Below are 25,582 nucleotides of genomic sequence, written 5' to 3' on the forward strand. Positions count from 1 at the left end.
CACTTTATAGCATTTCCCGTTAGCCATATGCCTTTGTAAAAACACACTTTATGGTAACTCTTGAATGAAACAGACATTAGGCAAACACTGGGGAGTCACACACTCCCACTGTAGCCCACACCACCCTGCAGATGATACTATAAAATGAAAGAGACAACAGTGTAACTGCTCCTTAGTCAGATCATTTAAAATCAAGAAGGAATAATGAATGAAATAGTGCACAATGAAGTAAGATTTCAGGGCTGCAGGAGCAGTTGTGTATACATCCCGTAACATATTTAACTCTACTTTTGAGCACCCAAGCTCGCCCAAATGAGCATTTCTGACCATACTTGTGTCTGCAAGTGAAGAAAAACAAAAAAATCCCAGAAGATTAGGAAACAACTGATGTGACATGCTGCAAGAAGCCAAACCAGCAAGTAATAGAGCTTGCGCTAGAAGTGATGGCTACCAAAGCAAGTGTATACTCTTGCAAGATGGAAAAAAAGACAGAAGAAAGGATATATAAACAAGGTTGACTTTATTTAACACAATTTTTCTAGAGGTGTTGAGGCCAACTGGTAGACTCCCCAGACAGTAGCATGTAAGTCCATTACTGCTAAAAATACTGAGACAATCTCTGAGAACAGCCTATACTTTTTTTCAGTCTTGAAAAGTATACTGGAAACTGAAGTAATGAGAAAACATACAAAAAAGTTACTTAAAAAGATGCAGTTCCAAGTTCTTTTATTGTTACCAGTTCTCTAAGAATCTCTCCATCATTAACATTCCAAGTAGCTTTCTTAACAGACATTACAGCCTTAAGATAGAAATAAGCAGTCTTTCGTCAGTCTTGCAGGCTCAGTGTCAATAAGTGAAACATCAGAAAACACAGGAAAGATTCATGATGGAACCCACATATTTCCATGCCTATCAGGGGCACTAGTGTGAGGAATATTCCAAATCCATGGTTGATCTGTAAACCAAAAGAAGAAACATGCTTGTGACAAATTCTCTTACTAAATGTAAAATTCTGACCTGCCTCTTCGTCTCTTCTCTTTGGAAAACAGAAGAGATAAAACTTCCCAAGCAAATTTTCAACTTACCTTTTTTATTTCTTTTTAAAGGAGGTAAGATTTAACTTTTGATACCTAAGAATAAGCCTTCACGAACTCTAAAACGTTCAAGATTACACCTCACTTTTTTAATCATTACATCTAGAGATGAACATCAGGTTTGCAGCAGCCTGTTCCCACTCACCACTTCTCAAAAATACAGGAGCTATTCCAAGTCTTGGGAAGGAAAAAGTCAGGAAGGAAAAGAAGCAAAGCAGCAGGAGCCAATCACCAGCTGCAGCCCGCTATAGGCTCTTCTTCCTCTTACGTACCTATTGCAGAAAAGCCACTCATCTCTGAGGTCAGGCTATTATTCTACTTCTCTCAGGCTACTCCTACTAAAATAGAGGAATCTCCTCTTTCCTTTCAGAATGACTCCTTTCCTCAAATAATCTTACATAATCCTAGTTTGTTTTTCTTAGAAATCTCGTATTTTGTGTATGAAACTGTTGGTGAAACAAATTATAATATAGTTACTTTTAACATCAGGTAAGATTTAATTTTTTTTAATCACTTGATAGCAGCAAGAGAAAGACAATGACCACGTACAAATGCCATAAGACCCCCTATTTTCTCACTGATGTGTATATATATCACAAACTTTTGGAAGTTTACAATTCCAAGCTTTTGAAAGTTAAATCCACTGATCTTCTGGAAGAGAACAAGAAACATTAACTATTCCCTATTCATAGCCTCACTATGCATTTTTCAAGTGTGCTCAAAACACTCACCTTTCATTACTCTGAAATCAAGTCTTTTACTTCTGCTACATTAGTTGTCTCAACTACACCTTACTGGAATTACTGTCTAAGCCGATGTAACTTTTCCTCGGATCCTTCATAAAGCAGCAGAACTCTGACACTACAGCCAGTTCACAATTAAACACACCTTTTGAGTCAGTGCTATAGGATATGAAATGGCTGGCAATGGTACAAGATCATTTTGCTGTTGCACGTTTTAACATACAGGACTTTACAAATACAGTATATCGTGTAGGTCAATAGCATGTACACAAGCCAATCTTAAAACTTCATGTTTTCAGGCATATGACAGATGGCAGCACAGTATGTACAGCCAAACCCAGAAAGTTGATGAATTAAAGGAACATACAATGGAATAACGTATAAAAATACAATTAAAGCATCTTTGTTATTCTCCTCCGAGAGTCTGAAAAACAAGTCTTTTGCACTGCAAATAGAGATCTGGATGAGTTCTTTCTTGTTAATTTGTCAACACAGAATGGATACTTGTATCCTCTTTCACAACATTTCACAGGATCTCCAGTTGGAAAAAAAAAATTAGTTTTGAAGAAATCAGTGGTCACAGAAAGAGGAAGGTGATTCTACTGTTAAGGTCTTCAAACTCTTCTAACTGTGACATCTACATACACGTTTTAGTAACAGCAAATTTAATCCCTCTTACAGAAAACGCCAATTTATTTCAGCCTCTCTTCTCTGTCCCTCTTTCTTTGGTTGTTGTTGAGGGAGCAGGACGTGATATTTAAAAAACAACTTATCTTGTCCTTTCAGTTCCTCTCAATGAAAAAAATTGTACCTAAGAGGGCTCAGGAAGGGAAAAAGGGCAGGCCAGGCATAGAAGTTGGATATACTTCCAATATTTCCAAACAATAGAATTCTGAATGCCAGAACTATGAGCACTCAATGAGGAAAACAAAACAAGCAACTCTCACTCCAAGTCTTACAAAGTTGCAGAAACCAGAGATGAAGTTTTGAATTTATGCCTGAATGGATGAACTCTACGGGCTGAGTTGAATTCCTGAGGCTCTCAAGGCAATTTGGATATTAAATCTTAGTTGAACACAAGACAATCTTTGGTTAGTTCACTCAATGATTCCCATGCTAACTGATCATTATATGGGAAACAAGATGCAATGATGGTGAGCAGTAGCTTTTTCCAGGAGTTTGTTGTATTAATGGAGTAGACGATATACATCAACTCAAATGTTGATGAAGAAAGACAGCAGTCACGGTCAGACTGTAGGTTTATCTGTCAACTGTACTAAGCAGCCTCCAGATTGAAAGATCTTTCCCTTTAGCATCAGTAATGTTCTCATCACAACCACTATGAATTCATACTTGCACAAGAGGGAAGATAAGAAACTGGACACATCAGGTAATCAAGTTGCATCAAAACATCCATAGTACTAAGTAGCTCTAAGATTTCACTTTAATTAATCTCACTTATTACAGAAATCTAGCAAAACAGCAATACAGAAAAAGCTTTTGGAAATGTTTCACCTGGTGAGGCCACACTAAAAAAAACCCTAAACAAGTAGAATCACTAAAGAAGAAATCAAATCACACAAACATATCTGGAAAGTGCAGTTCACTAGGAAAAGAAGCAGATAAGATAGCAAAAATATACAGTAGCTTGCTATAGCATGAAGTAAACCAGAAACCCTGATTCATTGGGTCAGTTCTCTGTACAACCATTATTTTCAGTTTATATATATATTATATATATATATATATAAAAATATCTATGTAGTTAAATCAATATTAATATATATATTGCTATAATCAATATATATATTTCAATGTGATATGAAAATATTCCTGATATGATTTCTCTCAGAGAAGCCATCTTAAAAACTCCTCACTTAAATCCAGAATAAATACACTGCTACCAATTACATTAAATAGTGTTATGTTTTATTCCATGTTCTTTTTATTATGATCAAATGACAGATTGTCTCAAGCAGGTGGAATTTAACTGCTGATCTATCGTAAAGTGCACCTATGTGCAAACTTGAAATACAACTGAAATTTAAGAGAAAGCAACAGAAAAATTTCCTAAGCGTGCACCACTGAGGTAATACACTGTAATTACCCCATTGGCAGCATATTAAGTCACATCAACGCATAATTCAGTGACCTGTGATTGCATTTCAGTGGAGAATAAACTATTTCTCTGGGAGAGTAGGGCAAAGCAAAACAGGAAGCTACCTTCCTCACAATGATCTCAAATTATACTGTTCGAATCACTAAAAGAGGAGCAAGCATGTTTTCTAATTTGTTTCTCAAAGAAATCATTTTTTTGTGTTATGCCTACGTTTTAGTTTTAGAATGAAGTCTTCTGTCTGACTAACAAGGCAAGCCAGATTTATGTATTTTTTTCCTCATGCTACACAAGATTAGGGGAAAAAGACAGACACCAGATCATTGACTGTGCTATTAGACACAAAATATTTTAAATGATTGTGGATCAAGACTGTAAATTATGGATGAAACCAGACAGATCATTTGCACCATTTACTGATGAATTTATCATTGTATCTTCTGAGAAATATTTTATTGCTTTTCAAGATTTTAGATGAATTTACTGCAGTGTAAGAGTTCTCACTTTGGAAACCAGGTCCTATCTGATGAACACAACAATGTCATTCTGACAAAATGACCAAGAAGGATCACTGCAAATAGATTATTTCTACACACTAAGAGGCTGCTTTTCTTCCACTGTTATGCTATAATACAATGCAATTCTGTATCACTAAGCATATCTGATTCAAGATTGGAATTTCTACAAACAGGAAAAAAAAAGTACATTCTAGTATTGCTATCTTCTACTTTGAGCTTTATATGGTAATTAAATGGCCCTGCTCCTGACCATCTGCTTACCATTCTTCCTGTTTCTTTTCTTTCCTGCTCCTAACAGGAGTTTTCTGATTACATGAAAGCTATGTATAATTTGCTTTCCCATGCTTAGACAATCTGAGTTCATGGAAAAACCCCTGGAGCCTTTTCTCTTTCAATTACAGGGATCAGTCAATATGGCTTCTTTAGGGAAAGGATAATTACTTGCATTTCTGCTTCTCAAGACTTCATTAAAATAAATCTACACTACTCTCTAGAGACTTGGGGAGTTGATAACTGTATTGTTATGGACTGATTATTTTATGAGTTCATCCCTAATATAGAAATCTTCAAAAATTTTTCCACCAAGAGGCTGAGGAGTTGAAGCAGAACATTCGGGAAGGATGTGGGAAGCTGTAGGCTGCTGACTTTGCTTCTACTATCAAAGTTGGGACAACTTGAATTCTATCCATCTATTTTACAGGAGAAAGATGAAACTCAGAATCTGGATTACAGACAAGCAAATTTACTACAGAATCTCCTTCCATGCAGGATCTGAAAAATTATTCAGAAAAAAGCCTCCATGTTCATATGAAATACACATGAAGATCACTAACACCATAGATTGAATGCAGGGAATTAAAAAATATACCGCTACATTTCTGTTAAAAAAACACTGCATGTTACATGTGTTTGAGAATACACATATGGGCTCAATTTTTTAAATCTTTGTTTTAAAATTTGCAAAAGTTTAAGTATGGCATTAGTCACCCATCAGGTACTGCTGCATCTCCAAGCACAACAAATTGCAACTGGCACTACCAAAAAATTCATCCACAGGCACAGGCATTCAACGAAACAACAGCTAATATCCATCCATTCACTTTATTAGGAAGAGTTGAAAATCAGGTCAGTAACGATTATGACACATAATATATTCTTTCCCTTTTGCTAGGGAGTAACTCAGGCACAATTCATCACCCCTCCCTGAAAAACCACTGATATTTAAATATGTTCTATACTAGATAAAACAACAGTAAGTAGATTGTTATAATTTTTTCTTTAAGACAGTAGTTTCTCATCTGGGAAAGACTGTAATATTTGAGAATACTTTTAACTGTAAAAGAATACAAGAAGCTCCTAAAACAGATATTTTTGCAACTTGCAAAGATAATATAACGTGCATCATACAAGTCTCAGCAATGATAGACTCAAGTTCTGTGGAATCTAAGTGAAAAGATGCAAGGCCTCCCATGTTAATGCAGGTATGACTGCCACTACCAGCAAGAGAAAAGACAAGATCAATTCATAACTGAGATAACAGTACAGAAAAATAGGAACCAAAAGTTTTTTTTGTTTTTCTTTGTGGAGTGCCACAATCTCTAATACAAAGTCAAGCCACCATAATGTTAAAATAAAGCTTTGGAACATAACTCCATTAAAATAATGTAGAGTTACTCAGATTAGCTTACTCCTTATATAATACAACGTGCCTTTGTCTTCCAAGGCCACACCTTACCTTTGCTTCCATACTGTTTTGGAGGCAGGTCAAAAGGTACAGGAAAAGATGTTGCTGAATCTTTACCTCCTGAAAGCAGGTTCCCTTTCACATGAAAATAACCACTGTCCAATCCCTATGATGGATAGGAAACACACAGGTAAAAAAGACTTATTACTTTTCATGGAAAAAGACAAACCCAACTTACAGTAGATTTCGCAATAGCAAAACTTACCTTAAGTAACAAAAAGTTTTACCCCTGTTACTGAGATAACATATTTACTAGAGCACCTTCTCTTTATAAGAGCTCAGCTGCTCTTACAATTACTAAGGATTAGCCTGGCCCCAAAGGTATCCATGCTGGACATACTCTACATTCTCAGCTGCTTTCACATCCACCAATTTATTTCCATATTCACTAAGTAATTAGAGTTGTGGCCTTACTTGTGAACAATTCTATTCAAATTCCTTAATATCTTTCCTCGTACATCACAGGCAGCAGCACAGCTCAGTGGAGGAAAATTTAGTTGTACCAAGTAATACCATTTTATTCACATAAAACTGTTGGCTGAACTGATAGCTCCATCTACACAGGGGCAGCCTGTTCCAGTGTTCTGTCACAATGACAGTAAAGATGTTCCTCTTTGCTTGAGAGTGGAACTTTCTGTGTTCCACTTTCTGCCTGCTGCCTCTTGTTCTATTGCTGTTTGACGCTGAAAAGAGTCTGCCCCACCAACTTGACCTCACACTTCAGATATTTATAAACTTAGAGGAAGCAACAGTGATATAACCGCACAGATCACAGAAGATAGACTAGCTTTACACCTTTTCAAATTATATTCCAGAAGCACAGTAGCAGAGAAAAGGGAGAATTACCAAAGACAACATTCAAGCTATATATCACAGCACTTCTGGCAATTCAGTCCAAGATACCCCCTGAGAGTACAGAAACTTATTTTACTTCATGACCAAAAGTAACAGCAAAATGTTAGTTATAAAGAAATACTGCATATTACACTTCAAGGACTAGATTAAAAACCACTGTCTTTCCAATGAAAGAACACCAGAAAAAATTGAACAAGGACCACGTGAACCAAGATCTGCTTTAAGCTTCCATTTCTCATACCTTTCAAGTCAGTGTCATTTTGATAAACTTCTTTAAAACCAGCCTAAAGCCTTTTGTAGAGATTAGTCACCTGATATTGAGCAGTATGTTCAAAGTATACCTATGTACAAATACATTAAGATTTTTAAAACTTTATGAACGAGGACTTGAAACTGACTGAATAATAAAACATGAAATCCAGAGTTACTTAGAAAAAAAATGTGACACACTGTCCACCTTTATCTCCAGTGATCCCAGAGTCACTCAGGGATTGACAGAAACTTCATATAAAAATGTAAGCAGCTGTGTAGCCATATTTACATAAGTAGTGGAAAGAACATGAAATAGACAGCGCTATAGATCAAAGCACAGGAATTGTGTAAGTGGAGTCATGGTGGTGGAGAAAGCTTTTCTGCACATCCCACAGTAGTTCAGTTTCATTAAGTGAGGAAGCTGGGTAGGGTGCATCCCTAGACACCATGCATAAACTGATATTCTAATTGCAAACTATAAGAACAAGAAAAGCAAGTCTCACAGAAGCCATCTGCCTGTGAGCTTTCTTCCCACATGGAGTTGATAGAGAAATGTGGAATGGTAGACAGTGCTTCCCTGGTATATCAAGTTGGTTCTTTGATTCTACAGTAAAATTACATACATGTCGGACAAAGAGCACTGAACTTAGATCCTTGTCTGAGACCACCTGAATTTAGAATTTTTATTAATCTTTGCTACCAAAGAACACAGCGTACAAGAATAACTACTAGGATTCCACATACATACTTAGTAATCTTTATCAATGTAATTCAGAATTCAATTTATCGATGTAATTGAATAATTACTTTTCATGCAACATAAAACACATCACAGAAAGTACAGTATACAGATTCTAGCATATTCTTAGCATTTTGTTGTTGTTATCTTCCCTTCCCCCAGAAGAAATAAACTTTTGTTTCTGCTTCATTTCTTCTACAACACTCCTTTGTCCCATTATTACTTCAGCACATATCTTTATCTTCTCAGGTTTTGTTCTACACCTCTGCTGTCTTCTTCCTTGTTCCTTTTCCAGTCACCAGATATGTTTCCCCTCCTCTAAGGCTTATTTCTATGTCCCACATCATCACGAGACTCCATTTCAAAACTGCTTTTTTCATTCACCAAGACTGAACCCACAGAAGTGTTCCACACTGAACTAATGTTATTTAGAAGTTTTCCTCAAAAATATCCTGGAATGAAAGTCTAGGAATACATTTTTACATGCAGGCGCTCTGAGGAGATACACTTATTTTTAAGAATAGCTCTCATGTCTATCTTCACACAGAAGATCACACAGAAATTGACACTATTCACACATTTTTTTTCCCATTTTGAGTGTTTCCTGGATGTTGACAGCTCCCATCGCTGCTTCCAAAACCAAATCGGTAAGATCTTGAAGGAAAAATAGTAATAATATAATAATAATAATAATGCCTTCTGAATTTTTCCTCTCAGATAAATTCTGATCTTCCAGAATTTCTCCTCCACAGCTAGATTTTATTCTTTGACACGTCTGCTCATAGCAGTCAATTTTGAAATGTTAAGAGATGTGTTTCTCAGTTGGAAAAGCATGCATTTTGGTACTTACAAAATTTAAGATACAGTCATGCATTTTATCACTACCTTAACTGTTACTTGATAAAGGTAACACTTAACATCATACATTGTTAAGGTAGGCATTAGTAGGAAGAACGGGAGAAGGGAGAATGAAGTAGAACAGCTTTTAAGGTTTTTGCTACTCAAACACAAGATAGATCAGAGACTGTAAGAAACAACACACAAGACAGGTAAAATTGCTAACCCTACTCAAGTGGGAATTAACATTAATGTATTTAGACACTACTGAAGTAACTTCTGCCAGAGACAAACTGTCTTTGTTACTTGGATGATCATGGGATTACTTTTTCCCATATAGGTAAAAACAGAAGAGTCATCCTTCTGGCAAAGATGCTTAAAAACTCAGTTGTCTGGGTGGCTAAGAATCAGGAATACAAAGAAGCTTGACAGTAACTGTAATTCTCTGTCCAGAACACATGGAAATCTTTTCTCAGTACTGAAGTACATTTATTCAACTGTGTTACAGTTTGTTTATTCTTAAGAACCCTAAAAGGAAATTCAGGTACCTACATTCGAAGCTCCTTTTCTTGCAAAATAGGGTTCTGTCTTCACAACTTCTGAATTTGAAAACCTTATAACAGTTCTACAAACACTCTGAGCACAGTTTACCATCCTAAAATCCACACATGATGTGAGCAAACCAATATTTAACACTTATTTTCTGCCCACAATCAATTCTACACAGTACAACACTTTACTCTTCAGTTTATCTAGATTCAGGTGAAATAGTACTACATTAATTTGCAATTTAGTTCTAAGTTAAGCTATGACTGGAATTACTTCAGTTCACTCTGAATTCCACAAGAATGACTGACTGCTATCAAACCCATTTCCAGCTCAATCCTCTCCCCACACAACTATGAAACAGTCAGTATTTACCATCAATATGGCATTTCAGAATCTGTAGTGCTGTTGTTAGATGTCTGTGCTGATTATTCATCTATTACTGCGGTTGGACTTGATGATCTTCAAGGTCTTTTCCAACCTGGGTAATTCTATGATTCTATACTGTGGCATCCAGTACCACTAGATAGCACTCATGGGTAACCTTTTAGTTTAATGGCAACTGCTATATTTGAGTTTCTATTTCCAGCAGTTCACTGTCTAGTACCACGTTCTTCAATAGGCCATTCAAAAGATTTAAGAATTTCACAGACATTTTTATACCATTCTATGGGTTTAGCTCAGTTTATCTTACAACCTCACCAGACAATGTATGACTACAGAAGGTTCTACTTTTTCCACTTCTTAGGCAAACTATTTATTTAAAAAAAGATTTTCATTAAAAATATCCAGAGAGTGTCTAACAAAATAACTACTTCAACATGCTTTCCAGAACAACTCCATACTGTAAGGTGATGGGTTCTCAATATATTTTATGTATTATAGGTGTAATTTATTTCAACCTTTGGAAAGGAATCCCCTGGAGCTGAAAGAACAAGCTTGAACATGAGTTACAAAGATGTAAGAGGTGAGAAACTGAGAGAAAAAGACAAATGCTGTTTCAGTACCAGGATATGACCATTCTGTAAACATTGCTTTTTAATTAAGCTTTTGATCCAGCATTAGCTGATATTTCACTGAATGCTAAAACTGTAAATGATGACAGCTGTGGCTGTGTTGATAACCACCACCCAACATATTTGAGAGCCTACATTAGCACACCAGGCTGAGACCCAGCCTCAAAGCTGAAGTTCTAGAAAGCACCCAGGGGAAACAAAACAAAACTGGAAAACAAACAAACAAACAAAACCCTAGCATTCAAATGATGGCAAGAGGGAAGTAATCTACTTCTGAATCTGTGTTCAGCAGAAAATAGAATCACACAATTGCAGGGGTTAGAAAGGTCCTCAAGAGATCATCAAGTCCACCCTCCTGCTAAAGGAGTTTCTAAGGTTAAGAATATTACATTTGTTCTATGCAAGTCTTAGCATCTATCAAAAATCAGCGTCACTAACTATAATCAAACTACATGAAACAGCTAGAAGAAACAGAACTACCAGGAATCAGCAGCATTAAAACAGCATTCCAACAGCTAGAACGTGTTGAGACTCTTGAGATGTAGGAATGCTTTTGTTCTGTTTCAAAGCACATAGTCCAGTTTGTGTTCTGCGTATTTCTAGTGGTAAATAAACTGTTTTCTGGAAATGTGTTAGCCTATTTCTACCTCTGACATCTTCATTTAAGCTACTGTAATATGTAATATATGAAGACCATATTGAACCAGAAGTCTTCACATCAAACTAAGTTATCTAAGAAATGCTTTTTAATGCAGGGTTAACTCTGCAGAGTACATACATACACTGCTTAACTTGTGAAACTGTTGTAACTTATGTACACGCAACTCTCTGATACTCAAAAGCAAGCGTAGATATTTATCCCTATGATATAGAAATATGTATAGATATTTGCCTCTGAAGATATTTCCCAGTAAAAACAGGAACAACTGCTGCAGTTAAGTAGTGTTTTGAGGTCTGAAACTCAAACATGAAACTATCTCGCATATACTGATGAACTTCAGTACAGCCACCTGCATATTTATACATTTGCATGTTTTCTTTTACACAAATAGGAAACAAAGGTCCGTAGAGAAAGCACCACTTAGTTGCATGAAGCATCTTTACATTCCATATATTTTAATCACACTATCAATTTCAAAATGAAGAGATAAAGTAGAAGTTTGCTTCTTGCTTACACACATTTCTGTCAGTCTTGGATGTACAACTTTGTTGTTAACTTGTTGAACAAAGACCAACTTACCACACAGCATTCTGTAAAAAGCACAGCAGGCTAAGTGGTCTTAATGAATGAGAAGAATGCTGATAACATTACTGTGCCATAAGTTTATATCTGCGTCTTACATGCAATTTTCCCTCACCCAAATAGTATAGAAGAAAAACAAACAAACAGAAAAGCAGTAAGAGTGATCAGTGCACCACTCAAGAAAGCAGTTGAAAAGGTTTAAAACTCCTGAGCCTAGAGAAATAAAGGTCTACAGAAAGAGCAGCATAGAAAAAGTGAATAGGGATCAAGTGTTTATTGCCTCTTCCAATATAAGAAGGGTAAGCCATCAAATGAAGCCAAGTTTCAAAACACATGAAGCATGTGACATTGTTAAACTCAGCTGGTCATGTTGAGTCCACTCACCTTCTGCTCCTTCTGTAGCAGCTACATTAGAGTTAGCAGCGTGGGGAAAGGGGCTCAGCTATACAGTATACAAGGCATAGTACCTTTTCTACAGCTAACCCCTAGACATTTGTATCTATTTTCCTCCAAACCTTCTCTGGATCAGCCTTCTTCATAGGCTGTAGCTCCAAAACTATGCCAGAAGAAGATCATCTTGAATATTCCACAAGTTATCCTGGTCATTCTATGTTCACTCACCTCTCTGTTTATTTTCCCATCTTCTTTGCAACAGCATTCACCAGATCACGTTTGAGCTTACTCAAACTTACTTAAGTGAAAACTTGTACAATTTATTTATTTATTTACTTATTTAAAGTTTGAGCTAGATCAAAGCACAAGGAATCCACTGAGAACCAATGAACCAATGCTGGTACAAAGAAGGGAATGAAGACAGCCATGAACAGGATACAATCATAGTAGGACCAAACAATTATGTAGTTACACATGGTAAGCTGATCTATTACTTAGTAATGTGTCAGACGAGACAGATTTCAACCTACCTTTCCAAGTGGTAAATCCTCTAATAAACTGGTCTGCTAAGTCAAGTATAGCAATTGCACCTGTTACCAGAGCACAATATGGAGAGGCAGAAAAACTTTACAGTAAAAACTTTTCTTAACTCTTTTGCTTCTGGAGGCCTGACCATTCCTGCAGCAGATGTAGTTTTAAGAGAGGCCTTAAACAGCAAACAAATAATGATGACTGCCACAACCCCAAGATCAGCATCCTTTGCAAATCTCAGCTCATCCTTTAAGTCCTCAATGAGATCAAGATCTTGGCCTGGTTTGTATTAGTAATTATTGTGGTGCTGATCTACTGCATGTGTAGGAATTGGATTCTTTTACTCTGAGTAATTTGTAATTTCTGCTAGTCTTTTTTTTTTTTTTTCTTTTTTAATATAGTTAAAAAAATGTCCATAAACTTTGACGACAAAGAATGGAGCCAACTGGCAATATTCTCATTTCTAAAGGTTAATGATACCATTGAAATGAATGATTTTTCACAGTCTGGGCTTACAAGAGTGAGATTCTCTCACTGTAGAATCTAGAGGAATTCAATTGAAAAGCAGCCTTGGAACAAGTTATCTCAAGTTACAGACACTAAATTAACTCTCATTTAGAGATATTTGGAACCAGAGTCTTGAAATGCTGACTCCTGAAGCTGCATGAAAGGAAAAAATGTTGCCAAAAGCATTGCTGTCTACTACAATATCACAAATGCACTTAACAAATAGCATATTACAGCAGTGACAGCAACTTTTACCTGAGGAAGTACCTTCAACTACTTTGGAGGCTATTAGCATGGTGATTTTAATACTTATTACAGCTCCATATTAGCTCCAGTTCATGGAAAGTTTCAGCAGTTTTTACCAAACTCTCTGCTGCTGTAACTGTCAAACTGGCAGTTCTCAAGAAAGATACATCTTGCATGCATTAAACTATTTTTGGTTTTCAGATATGAGATTGTGCTATGCATGCATCACAAGGATAAATTCACACCGCAATAAAAAACAAAGAACACATCAGCCAAGGTTTCAAATCCTTGATGCCTACAGTTTGGTTTTTTTTTTTTTTAGCAATACTTATTCACTTGGTGACAGTGACTCATCTTGCCACTATGTTTCACAAAGCTATTAGGCTTCCAAACAGCCACATTCCATTCCAACCCACTCCCGCCCCACTGCAAAGTACAGCTTGTTTACACTTCCAAGTCCATGTTCAGAACACAAGGTGTCAGTTCAGTATTAAGAGTACTGGCCTGCAAGTTTCACATTTAGTGTTGTTTATACTAACTGTGACATTTATTTTCCACTTCCAAAACAAATGACAACAATGCACACAAACTGCATTTCTGCATTTTTCATAACAGAATTTTTTCTTGAGAGGTGGACTCTCCTAAGATGAAAACTAGAACTTCATTATTGAAGTAAGATTGACAAAATTCCAAGTGTGTTAAATAAGACAGCATGACCAACTACTACAGACTTGAAGCTTGTCTCATACGGAAAAGCCACAACAGATACTAGGATCAGTGGGGTAGATTCAGTGGACAGCCTACACTTATCTATTCCATCTGATACAATCTTACAGGCATACTAGGAGATTCTGTGCATAGAAAACCATACATTTTTCTTCCCTTTTGCTACTACAGGCATCACAAAACAAACATTTTACATCCCATTATTTACTAGTGCAAACTGAATTTTCAACAACAGCTCTTCCACACTGCAGGAAGGGTTTACACTGCTTGCTGCTTCAACTAATGGCAAAAATAACAGAGCAATACAGCAATAGGAGATAACAAACTTCTGAACATAGCAGGATTGGAACAGGAGGAACAGAAATACCCTGACTGTCTTTTTTCAAAGACTGATTTAACAGAAAAATGATTTTTACACAAATAAAATGATCCCCAGAGAGCACTTTATAAGCAAATTCAGAGTATGCACATGAACAAAGAATGCAACCAAACTACTGAAAAAAAAACACCTGAAAAAACTTCATTGCAAATTTAACGCAACGTAACCTCCCTTTCATAAGGAACAGAACTTTCTCCAGTCCCTAAACAAAGAAGCCTGGGAAAAAAGAGGAAAAAAAAAAGCAGTCCTAACCAATGTATTTTTCTCCTCTCAACCTGATAACCAGAAGGCTTGAACTATATTGTGAACTGCTTACCCATGAATATTTATCAAAACAGTTCTTTACTGTTCGCATGAGATTTGTAGTGGAAAAAAAAGTGAATTTTCTGTGTAAACAGGCCTACAGGCTTCTGCTACAGGCTGGAGCAGATGCTTAATGAGTATTAAATGTGTTTTTAATCATCAGCAAACTTTGCTTTGACTGAAACTTAAACCCAGAGCCCTTTTGATGCAGTGTAAGAATGAAAATATACTTCTATTTTTAGTAACTCTCAGTTTCTTAACAAATGGCTGAAAACATTTTGTTTCAGCTGCTAAGACCTGTGTCAGCAGAAATAAAAGCTTTAACAGTTTTCATCTGAATGACAACTTTCATAATTCTAGGTGTTTAATGGCAGGTGGGTCAAACTAATTTCAAGAAGGAAACACGTTAACTTCAAATCGCTGAAACTGTGACTGCTTAAGAATCTTATCTTTCTGATCATTAAATGCTCCCTACCATATATCTTTTTTCATCAAAATGAAGCTTGATTCCAGAGCAAAACTGAGTAATTTATAGAGAAACCTGACAGAAGTGAGGTTTTAATTTTTAGGAGTGAGGAAGAAGGTTCAAGTTTTTTGCCATAAATTTTACCTCTCTGGAAGAGATTCTGGTGATCTTCCCTATACTGCTCCATGTGCAAGAACTTCTACGAAGAACTGAAGGTTCAGAATGGAATGAATGTAAGCCTGATGTTCTCACAGTTGCATATATTTTCTTTTTGAAGCTTGTAGATCACTCAGATGTGAAACAGGTAAAGTCAACTCTTGGCAAAAAGACTTACGTTAACTCAAGTATTTCTTGTTTTCTACACATTTGATGTATGGTTTCCTAAAGCTAGTAATCAACAGAAAAGCCAAACTCGGAACAGAAATACCTATTTTATATAAAAGGTCTGCTCAATCTAATTAGTTAAGATTATTAAAAACCAAAAATATATGTACTAAAAACAACTATTCCACTATGATAAATTCATTGCTCAGCAGCATCTGGAGATGACCACAGCCAACTTCTTAGAACATTAGTTTGTCCCTTTAGGTCAGCAGGATTTAAAAGTCCTTGCACAAATTATTTTTGCACAACTCTTCATTATTACTCTATAAATAGTTGTTAATAGTTGTTTATTTCAGTGGTGTTGGTGTTAGGGTGCAACAACCCCAACACTAATGCTTCCTACTTCAGTAAATAATTGGATTTTCTTACTCCAGTCTCTAATTAGTCAATTTCTAAAAGTTGTCTTCCAAAGAAACCACGACTGGAGATGACACTTAACCTTATGAAGACCACACTACAACATGAGTGCCTCAGTAATTGTCAAGAGGGAGTTAAGAGCTCTTCACCTTTTAAAATCTTTAAAATTTTAAATCTGTAAAATTGGTAAATATTCATTCAGGAATACATTACCAATCAACAGAAGTTACTGAAAATTATGCGAGTATCCATGAACATTATCTAGAAAAGATGTACTCTTTAGAAAAATATTCTACATGATTTTTGGCACACAAACTTTCTCAGAGAAACTTGCAACAAATCCTCTGAAAAAGAGAGAATTTCACAAAGGAAGAAGTTTGAATGGCTTCTGATCTTAAGCTGTTTATAATGTTTTGGTACCAATAGGTTCGCAAGGAAGAAGCAATTAGCAACAGCAACAAGAGACTTGTATCTTCTCATTATTAGGCATCAGGTTTAAGGAAAAACAACCTAAACAATAAAATGGATCACTTTCAAGTATGATGCATGATTAAACCACAGAAATCAGCATCACAGGATTCTGTGACAACTGAAACTAAGCAAGAGTGATATTAAATTGATGTGTTTATAGATAAGACAAGCTACGGTTAATAACAGTGATCTGGATACAATATTAAACATGGAAGACGTTTAAGATATATCACTGGGAACACATGCTAAAGAGATAATCAGATGCATAGTGTTTATAGTGCTAATCCCCATAGTATGTTAGGGCTGCGTTCACACTGGATACAAGATAGGTCAACCCCATGACTCACTAGAACATTCTCATGTCTCCTAGTTCTCAGCTCCACAGGCTAAAATAATGCATATTTGGGGTAAAACTTGTCTTTAGTGTACTGAGAGTGTTGTCTCAAGTTTGGATGGTATAATCCTTCAGCATTTAAACTCTTGCTTATGAATATGTTCTTAGACACATAATATTAGAAGATAATTAGAACCACCTTGTTCTCAGGGCAGAAAGCATAAGAAGAAACCGTTGCACGGCTTCGCAAATACTATAAGCTTCCTAACAGAGAAACACAGGAATCAGTAACTAGATTAGTCAGTTGTGTTTGATATTTGTCAGTACTTGGAGATTCTCAACATATCTCAGCATTTGACTTGAGCTATGAACTTACAAATGCTGAAGGCAAGAAAAGGACTCCAAGTTCATATGAACGGATCATCAGTTGGGTGCCATTCTTCTCCAGAGCTCCCCACGCTGCTTTAGATAGATTGGCACTACAAAGAGAAAGCATTTCAGTAAGGCATAACCTTCACAGCATAAAATACCAAAGCCGTAGCATCGCGCTTCTGGCAGGAGGATTTCACTTCAATTGCACCAGTTTTTAATGAAAGTAATTTGAGTATTCTTCCTAATTGTTATTTTTACAGCAGACTGGAAACAGCAGAAGCAATACTCAGAAGGACATTGATAGAACAGATGTGAAAAATTATACAAGCTTTCTCATATCATACAGATCTATAAAGAAAAGGTCAGCCTTTTGAATTGACTCCACACATATCAGACAGAAACTCCGTATTAGTTAGTGTCAACATGACAACACTAGAAAATAAAAGGCTAGCTAAATTATGACCAGTTATAAGACATTTAGCGTAGAACATTTTTGCAAGTGCTAAACAGAACAAAAGGCTAAGAGCAAGAGAACACAGTGAGCTTAGAAGTAGAAAAGGGCAACTGAAGTGTTTAAGAAGTTGAGATTGATTTTTTTGCAGGAAGCCAAGCTTAAAGCAACAGAAACTGCAGCCTGGGCAAAAAGGGCTCAGGTATATAATAAGTTGACAAATCATTAAAGGGGTAGATACAATGAGTATAAGATTGCTGTTTGCCCAATCTGAGTAAATACAACAAAATGAACAGCAGAAAATGACCAAACTCAGGTGCTCTTTGCAAATAACACCTTTTGCTGTCACAGGGGAAAGAATACTACTGGGCTAGACCAATTGTGAAGCTGAAGAACAGAAAGCTGTATCACATCCAGGATATTTCATAATTCAATTGTAAAAACTCTAACACCTCCTCAAAAAGAAGAGAAGGATTTCTTTGCGCATTTAGTGCATTTGTTTTGTTATGACAGAAATTTTACTTGTAATTACAAGGTTACCTGACTGAAGAGACAAATAAACCTCAAAAAATGAACTACATGTAATAGGAGTAAACAACTGTTTTTTCAACTACCCCTGGCCTTCTGCACCTTTCTCCTCTTCAAGATTCTGAAAGCATAGCAACATATAGAATGAAGTCATATGTCATGTCACTCTGCATGCTCAAATACAGACTTGAGGAAAGAGTAAAAGTAGCACCCAGGACTTATGCATAAGATTTATTTTCTTCTGCTGATTCACTAGTAAGGCATTAATTTTAAGTATTTCTTATAAACTTTCTACACATTTAATATTAGGTATTCTCTGACAACACATGCCAAGCATAAGCATACATATACGTGTATATGCTTACACATGTGCACATGCACACACACAGTAACTCACCTGTGCCAGCAAGTGATGAGAATCTTTTTTTTTAAAACATAGAATGAGAAGTGTATAAACTGTCATTTACCTTGTAACTAAAAACCATGCAATCTTCTGGAAGTCATGAGATGGTCTCATGTATGTCTTGATGTGAGGCATGGCATGACTTCGTCCTGAGACTTCTGCTGACCATTTGCTAGAAAGAGAAAAGGAATGATTTTCATATTTCTTTGTTACAGAACAAAATATATATAAAATATAAAACAAAAATAACCTTCTCCCCCTCCACTGTAATATAATTCCATGTTTTTGTTTTTAATAATGCCATCCTTCTATACTACATTTAATGCTCATGTACCCCACAGAAAGGCTAAAAATACTTCAGTATTTTTTAATATTGAAATCCAGCCTTTCTCGAAGCCAGAGACAATTCTTCTTTATAAAAACAGCACAGACATTCTCAGTGTATCAGGAACCCCTAACAAGTTTTCCATTCCATCTCTCCAGACAGCATTCAAGAAACCAAGTCCAAACTGCAAGCCAATTTTTTTCTTTTCTTCTTTGAAAATGATAAATGGTTATGCCTTTAAGCAAATGAGCTTTGTCTTGGCACCAAACTAACCCTTGCAAAATTCCCTAAACTTATTACAATGTATTTATACATGAAGGAGAGGCACAGGGCAGATTGTTGACACTACTCTTCCACTTCCCTTTTCTGTGCCCCTAAGCCACTGAGAAACTTGAGGACTTCAGGCAGCAGAGGTCATACATAAACTAGATTAAAACAACATGCCATTGCTGGAGTATTACAACACTGATGTTACTGAACCAAACTGCAAGCAATCAGTAAACTATAAATGAATGTACAGAACTGAAGGTGTGTAACCATGGCAACTATAAGCACTTTTACCCACAACCGTTAAGTCCTCGTTTAAAAATATGGAAGTGAGGACTTCCAAATACACCTACATCAAATCAGAGACTTCTCTTTCCTGGATTGGTGGCATAGCATGTTATGTTCTAATCTTGTTCCCCTAATCTTGTTGCTTTCTTTTCTAAAAGGTTGATCAAAAATATCAGTTCTGAAAACCTCTCGACTAAACTGTATTCACCTAAAGGCCTAGGGAGATTTGAAAAGGAAAAGGCCTGGAATTATTTATTTACTGAGGTTGACTTTCAGAACTAACTTCCATAAGAGCAGTATATACAAGTGTGTGTGTATATGCATGTGTACACACAAATGTATATATCTTTGTGTGTATATATATATATATATATATAAAGATAAAAAGGAGAGAGGAAAGTGATTGTGCTTTTCTCACTGACATATATAATTATCAAGTACAATTATTCAGATGCCTTCAGTGAAATAACTGCTGAAGACATGCTTCCACTTCAGCCTAAAAGCAAGCACCTCTCTGAACTGCGTAACAGAATGACAAAAGAACTGGAAAGTGTTTCAAAGAAGCACAATGTCTGATATTTAATAAAGCTAAATTTCAACTTCATCATGAAAATGTCCAGCTGTGTTTTAGAAAAAAAGAGCTGAAAGATTCCAGGACGCCTGAAGATACAAGATAAGTTGTTTTGTACAACATGGAAGAGAGCACATAACAAATTCAGACTGACTCAATGCATTTTAAATGGTACGCTTTTCATCATTGTAGCTAGCAGAGGATTTACAAGGTACTGATCTCACATTGCAACAACTTTTGAGTGGATTCAGACTTGCAAAGTTCAGTTCACCATAAATACAGTAAGTTAAATGAAACTAGCTTCAAGAAATTTTATGGAGCAAAACCACAGCCTACAGTAGTTATTCCTGTTGACAGAGAGGTCACAGAATCATGTAACCCAAAGGCCTTAGTGCGGGGCGATGAAAAGGAATTATGTATCAAAATCAACTACTTGAGCAGTAAAATGAGAAATCTTTTTTTTGCTAGCTTTTAAAAATGCTTTTACATTTCTGGGACAGTGCTCCTTATCACTGACACATCCTAATTGACTTCAGGGCACAACTCCTGACATCTTTATCAGCAACTTATTACTATTTCCTCACTCAGTATTTTGTGGCATTTCAGTTAGTTTTATTTTTATTTACACTGCCTATAATTTCATAATGTGATGATTAAGGCGACTCCACTGTGAGTCAAAGCACTTGAACTGAAGGGTCACTCTATTTTCCTAGTTCTAAACCAACAGTTTTCACTTGTCCTAACCCTCCATTTTTCCAATAGCTGTTTTTGTGCTTCACTTAATTTTTTCCACAGGGAGCGTGGTGGTGGTGATAACCCTGTGAATTCTCCACTATGATTTAGTTATCTTATGCAGTATAGAAAAGTACTCATTTGCACTGCACTCCAGATGAGAATGCTTACAGATTGTTGCTTTTATACCCACTTAGCCACTTGCAACACTTCAGAGGCATGATTTCTTTTTTAAATGCTTGATAAACATCTATTTCACTTCCCAGTATGTTTCTGAGTTTGAAAATAAGAGACTGCAATTTAGTCAGAAGACATGGAACAAATATTGTTCAATACTAGTGCCTGATATTTCCGGCACAAAGAAGGTAAAGGACCAAACACAGCCCTTCCCACCTCTACAAGTGGAGCTGCTGAGACAAAGAAGCCAGATAATCCTAACAGTCTGAAAATTAATCCATTCACACATTCAATGCAAAAGCATAGCCAAGAATAACTCTTTTTTAAACAAACAAACAACCAACATCACCTCTTTCATCAGGTAGTTCTTAACTTCAAACAGCGAATAAGCTTTCTATCCCAAGACGCTGGCAACAAGGCTTGAACAGTTAAGAGGACTCATTCCATTAATCTGCACCATCAGAGAACAGGAAGCCCCCTGTGCAAATGCTGCATATCTTTCATGACACTGGGGGAACAACACTTGAGCTCTTCAGAGAGGACAGACTATTCTTCAAAACTCAAAGGCCTGAAGAATACACAACACTCTACAGCTATGATTACAGTCTCATCAGTGACAAGTCCAATAAGCTCCTGTCAAGTTAACTTTTCATTCTTCGAAAATAAAAACTTTGACAAGCAAACTGTATAAACAAACAAAAAAAAAGTCAATCATTAAAATAAGCACTACAAATACAATGGTTCATGCACTGTTAAGACTGATCAACTGCTTCAAAAAACAGAAACAATTAACAAATCATTAGTGATTATATTTCTCTCCTTTTCAATGAATAATACTGAAAGGAAAAAAAGTTGCTCCATCACAGAAAAAAATACAGAAAAAATATACTGCGTATACAACAGCTAATCTAACAAAGACATCGAGCATTCATTTGCTACTGTAAGAAATGAAATCAATACTAAGTTGAGTCCTTGTTCTTTTGAGAAATCACTTCCAAGAAATCACAATTCAGAGCTCACTACAGGTTCGACACATTCAACTATCAGTACAGTTAGAAAAGCAGCCTGCAGACAGAATAAGATCTGTGTGTCTGGGAAAGTGGTTCTGCCTCTTTAGGTGAGAATATAGACCACCATTTTCCTACTTTGTAAATCCCTCTCTTCTACTTTGTAAACCCCTTCTCCCTCGCTTTAAGCATAAAATGTTTCTCCTCTTTTAACCCTGGTAGACCCCCCCGCCCCCCTCGCATTTCTTAAAAGTTTTGTATTATTTTCCAATGAGTTAAGACAAATTTCTCTATTCGCTTCGTTCCTCAGAGTCTTGTTACTATTATCAAGCTCATCTTCTATTTAATAGTACTGAAACAGGACCAATCATTTTCTGTCTCTCCCAGATAACCATAGATAAGAAACACAAGATATGCAGATTATGCAAGGTCACTTGTCATCCACAACCAGATTGTTCTGATATGGCCCTTTTGCTGTCAGAGCAGGATATGAATATGCTCAATGAGACAGGTATGCACAGCACTCTCACTGAGTAGAAATAAAGCATTACTTGTTAATGAGATAACTCATTACATAAGAAACTTACTGAAAATTATTACTTTTTTTTCCCAGTAAGATTCTCACAAGGCATATGCTTATCACAGAAGACACAAATTAAGGCTGGACACTGGCCAGCAAGACTCACAGCAGCAATCACACTTGCTCCAGAACAGGAAATACTCCGGGCAACCAGCAACTGTATTCTCAGCTTTCTCAATATGCATCTTTACCATCTCTGACTGTACATTAGCATGGATGAACTGTCTTAATAGAGCAGCTTCCATTTGGAACAGCTAAAGTTTCTGGTGAAAGGAATGGAAAGCTGTGGTCTTCTAAGAGGTTACCAGATCTTTATTTTTGTTTTCTCATTTGTGCAAAACAACTTTTCCCTATTGTTCTCAAAAGAAAAATTAAAAAAAAAGATAAATTAAAAAAGATTCAGCCTGAGGGAGACATCTGGCATTGGATTTTTTAGATGTTTAGAATATGGCAAAAATTAGTAGTAAGTGAAAATAGAAGCTTTTAATGGAAAATGTCAGGCACCTTTAACAAAAGACAGTATTACCATAACTAGCTGAGAAATTCGCAGTAGGACTGCAACACTCAAAACAAACAAAGCCTTCCTAACCCTGCTGCGTCTCAGCTGAACTTCTGAGAAGACTGAAGCACAAGTAGAAAAGTGAAATTCAGAGAAGGAAAGTACTGATAGAGGTTTACAGAATGCAAAATCTGGCAGTATCTTCCATAAGCAACAGTACTGCATGTCATTTTTACAGATAAAAGCTTTTATCTTAATGAGCTTAACAATACCTCACTTCTCATCACAATTACTTTTAACACACACCTACTAAAACAGCATACATTTAAACATATTGCCTAAGAAAAAGCAAAGAAGTTTCACTTACTGAAAATAGGAATGCAACCACAGCTGTTTCTGTGCTGTCTGTATGCTGTATGGAAGGGAACCACCAGCTTAAAGAGGAAAAAAAAAGAAGGATAAAGTATTTGCTTTTTGAGAGGCATTCTGAAAGCAGCAAAGGACTCGGGAACCTTATTCCTACTGTCCCCATGACTTATTTTTTGAAAACTTAAATGCTTCAGAAATATAAAGTAGAATATAGCTGAATATACATCGTAGAATTTGAAGTACTTTTATAATGGAACAAGCCTACAAAGACTAAATAACAAATATACACTAGGAAAAAAAGAGAAGCTGTATACAGCCTCTAGAATTAAGTCCTATTAAAAGAAACATATGGGTAATTTTTTGTTTTGACCCTACTTTTTCAAACAACAAATTGATTTATTTTACTCACACAAAATAAAGGGAATAAAACAAGCAGCAATCAGAAGAAACCCACAAACATTCTAAAAAGCAAGAACTCTTCAGGTGAAATTGCATGTCTTTTATCTTGTCTTTGGCTAGCACCTGTTGCAATTCTCCAGCCAGTATTTAGGTCACAGAATGGCAGCACCAGTCAGCTGTTGCACCAACCACTCCTCTGATTTTGTACCATTTGCAAGCTTACTGAAAGTGCACTTCACCCCACCACCCTGGTGGAAAGTTACTGAACACTTGGCATCAGTATCAGTGCTTGGCACACACTACTGGTGGTGGATCGACAACAGGCCCTCATGTCACTGATCACAACATTTTAAGCCTGGCAGTTCAGCTGGTTTCCAGTCCACTCATCCAGCTTTCACTTCATTAGTTTATCTGTAAGAATGTTATAGGTGATAATGTTGAAAACTTGAATGAAGATACATACTTAATCTAGAAACTATCCAGATCTAGATCCAGTGCACTCCTCTCATTCATCAACCTAGTCAGTGTCACCGCAGAAGGACATAAGCTTGGTTAAGTCAAATTTTTCCTTTTAAAAAAAATAAATAAAAAAAATCCACGCTGACTACTCCCAATTATTTTCTTGTCCATGTATTTGGACACGGATTCCAGGATTGCTTACTGCACCACCTTCCCAGAAAGCTGGCTGGGAGATTCCCCAAATCCTTCCCTCCTTACCCTTACTCTTCCTGAAGGAAAGAAAGAATTCCTTATTTTCAGCCCTCAGCAGTCTCATCTAATTGCCACGACCTTCTGTAGACTAATCAGCAGCAGCCTCACAATGACACCAGACAGCTCCCTTTGCTGCATCATACAGAACACTACAGTATCTCCTTCAGGTCGACTGAGACTTTCACAGAATCACAGAATCACAGAATCACAGAATCACAGAATCACAGAATCACAGAATCACAGAATCACAGAATCACAGAATCACAGAATCACAGAATCACAGAATCACAGAATCACAGAATCACAGAATCACAGAATCACAGAATCACAGAATCACAGAATCACAGAATCACAGAATCACAGAATCACAGAATCACAGAATCACAGAATCACAGAATCACAGAATCACAGAATCACAGAATCACAGAATCACAGAATCACAGAATCACAGAATCACAGAATCACAGAATCACAGAATCACAGAATCACAGAATCACAGAATCACAGAATCACAGAATCACAGAATCACAGAATTATAGGGGTTGGAAGGGACCTCTAGAGATCATCGAGTCCAACCCCCCTGCCAAAGCAGGCTCCCTACACCACGTCGCACAGGTAGGCGTCCAGGCGAGTCTTGAATATCTCCAGAGAAGGAGACTCCACCACCTCCCTGGGCAGCCTGTTCCAGTGCTCCGTCACCCTCACTGTAAAGAAGTTCTTGCGCACATTCGTGCGGAACTTCCTATGCTGGAGTTTCAGCCCATTGCCCCTAGTCCTGTCCCCACGCACTACTGAAAAGAGACCAGCCTCGCCACTATAGCTCCCACACCTCAGGTATTTATAAACCTGGATCAAGGTTGGACCTGGATCAACCTGGACTTTGCTTTCTACACAAATATACTGACTTAATGAAGATAAATGTAAGAAAACTGAACAGACCAGCTGCACACTGCATTATCAAAAAGGGACTAATGAGCAGTAAAAAAAGATGTCCTGTTATAACTGATGTACACAATGACACTGTGAAGACAACAGGAGATAAACTTAGAATAAGTACAAACTCACAAACCTGAATATTCTAAGTAAGCACATTCTAAGTATAT

The 25,582-nt window shown here is 36.6% G+C and overlaps 1 protein-coding gene across 1 annotated transcript in view; it reads right to left on the reverse strand.

Annotated features, from left to right (window-relative positions):
- Positions 1-504: 504 nt before the first annotated feature.
- Positions 505-25,582, reverse strand: part of TDP1 (tyrosyl-DNA phosphodiesterase 1) — a 34,736-nt gene continuing 9,658 nt past the window's right edge. Inside the window, exons 12-16 of the mRNA XM_072338881.1 lie at positions 23,368-23,434; positions 18,619-18,726; positions 17,177-17,279; positions 6,207-6,321; positions 505-955 (exon numbers count right to left, since the gene is read on the reverse strand). Of these exons, the coding sequence (XP_072194982.1) occupies positions 882-955; positions 6,207-6,321; positions 17,177-17,279; positions 18,619-18,726; positions 23,368-23,434 (467 nt within the window). The 3' untranslated portion in view covers positions 505-881. The remainder of the gene's footprint in view (positions 956-6,206; positions 6,322-17,176; positions 17,280-18,618; positions 18,727-23,367; positions 23,435-25,582) is intronic.

Source organism: Excalfactoria chinensis, chromosome 5 (assembly GCF_039878825.1).
Source record: "Excalfactoria chinensis isolate bCotChi1 chromosome 5, bCotChi1.hap2, whole genome shotgun sequence".
In the NCBI taxonomy this organism is placed as follows: domain Eukaryota; kingdom Metazoa; phylum Chordata; class Aves; order Galliformes; family Phasianidae; genus Excalfactoria; species Excalfactoria chinensis.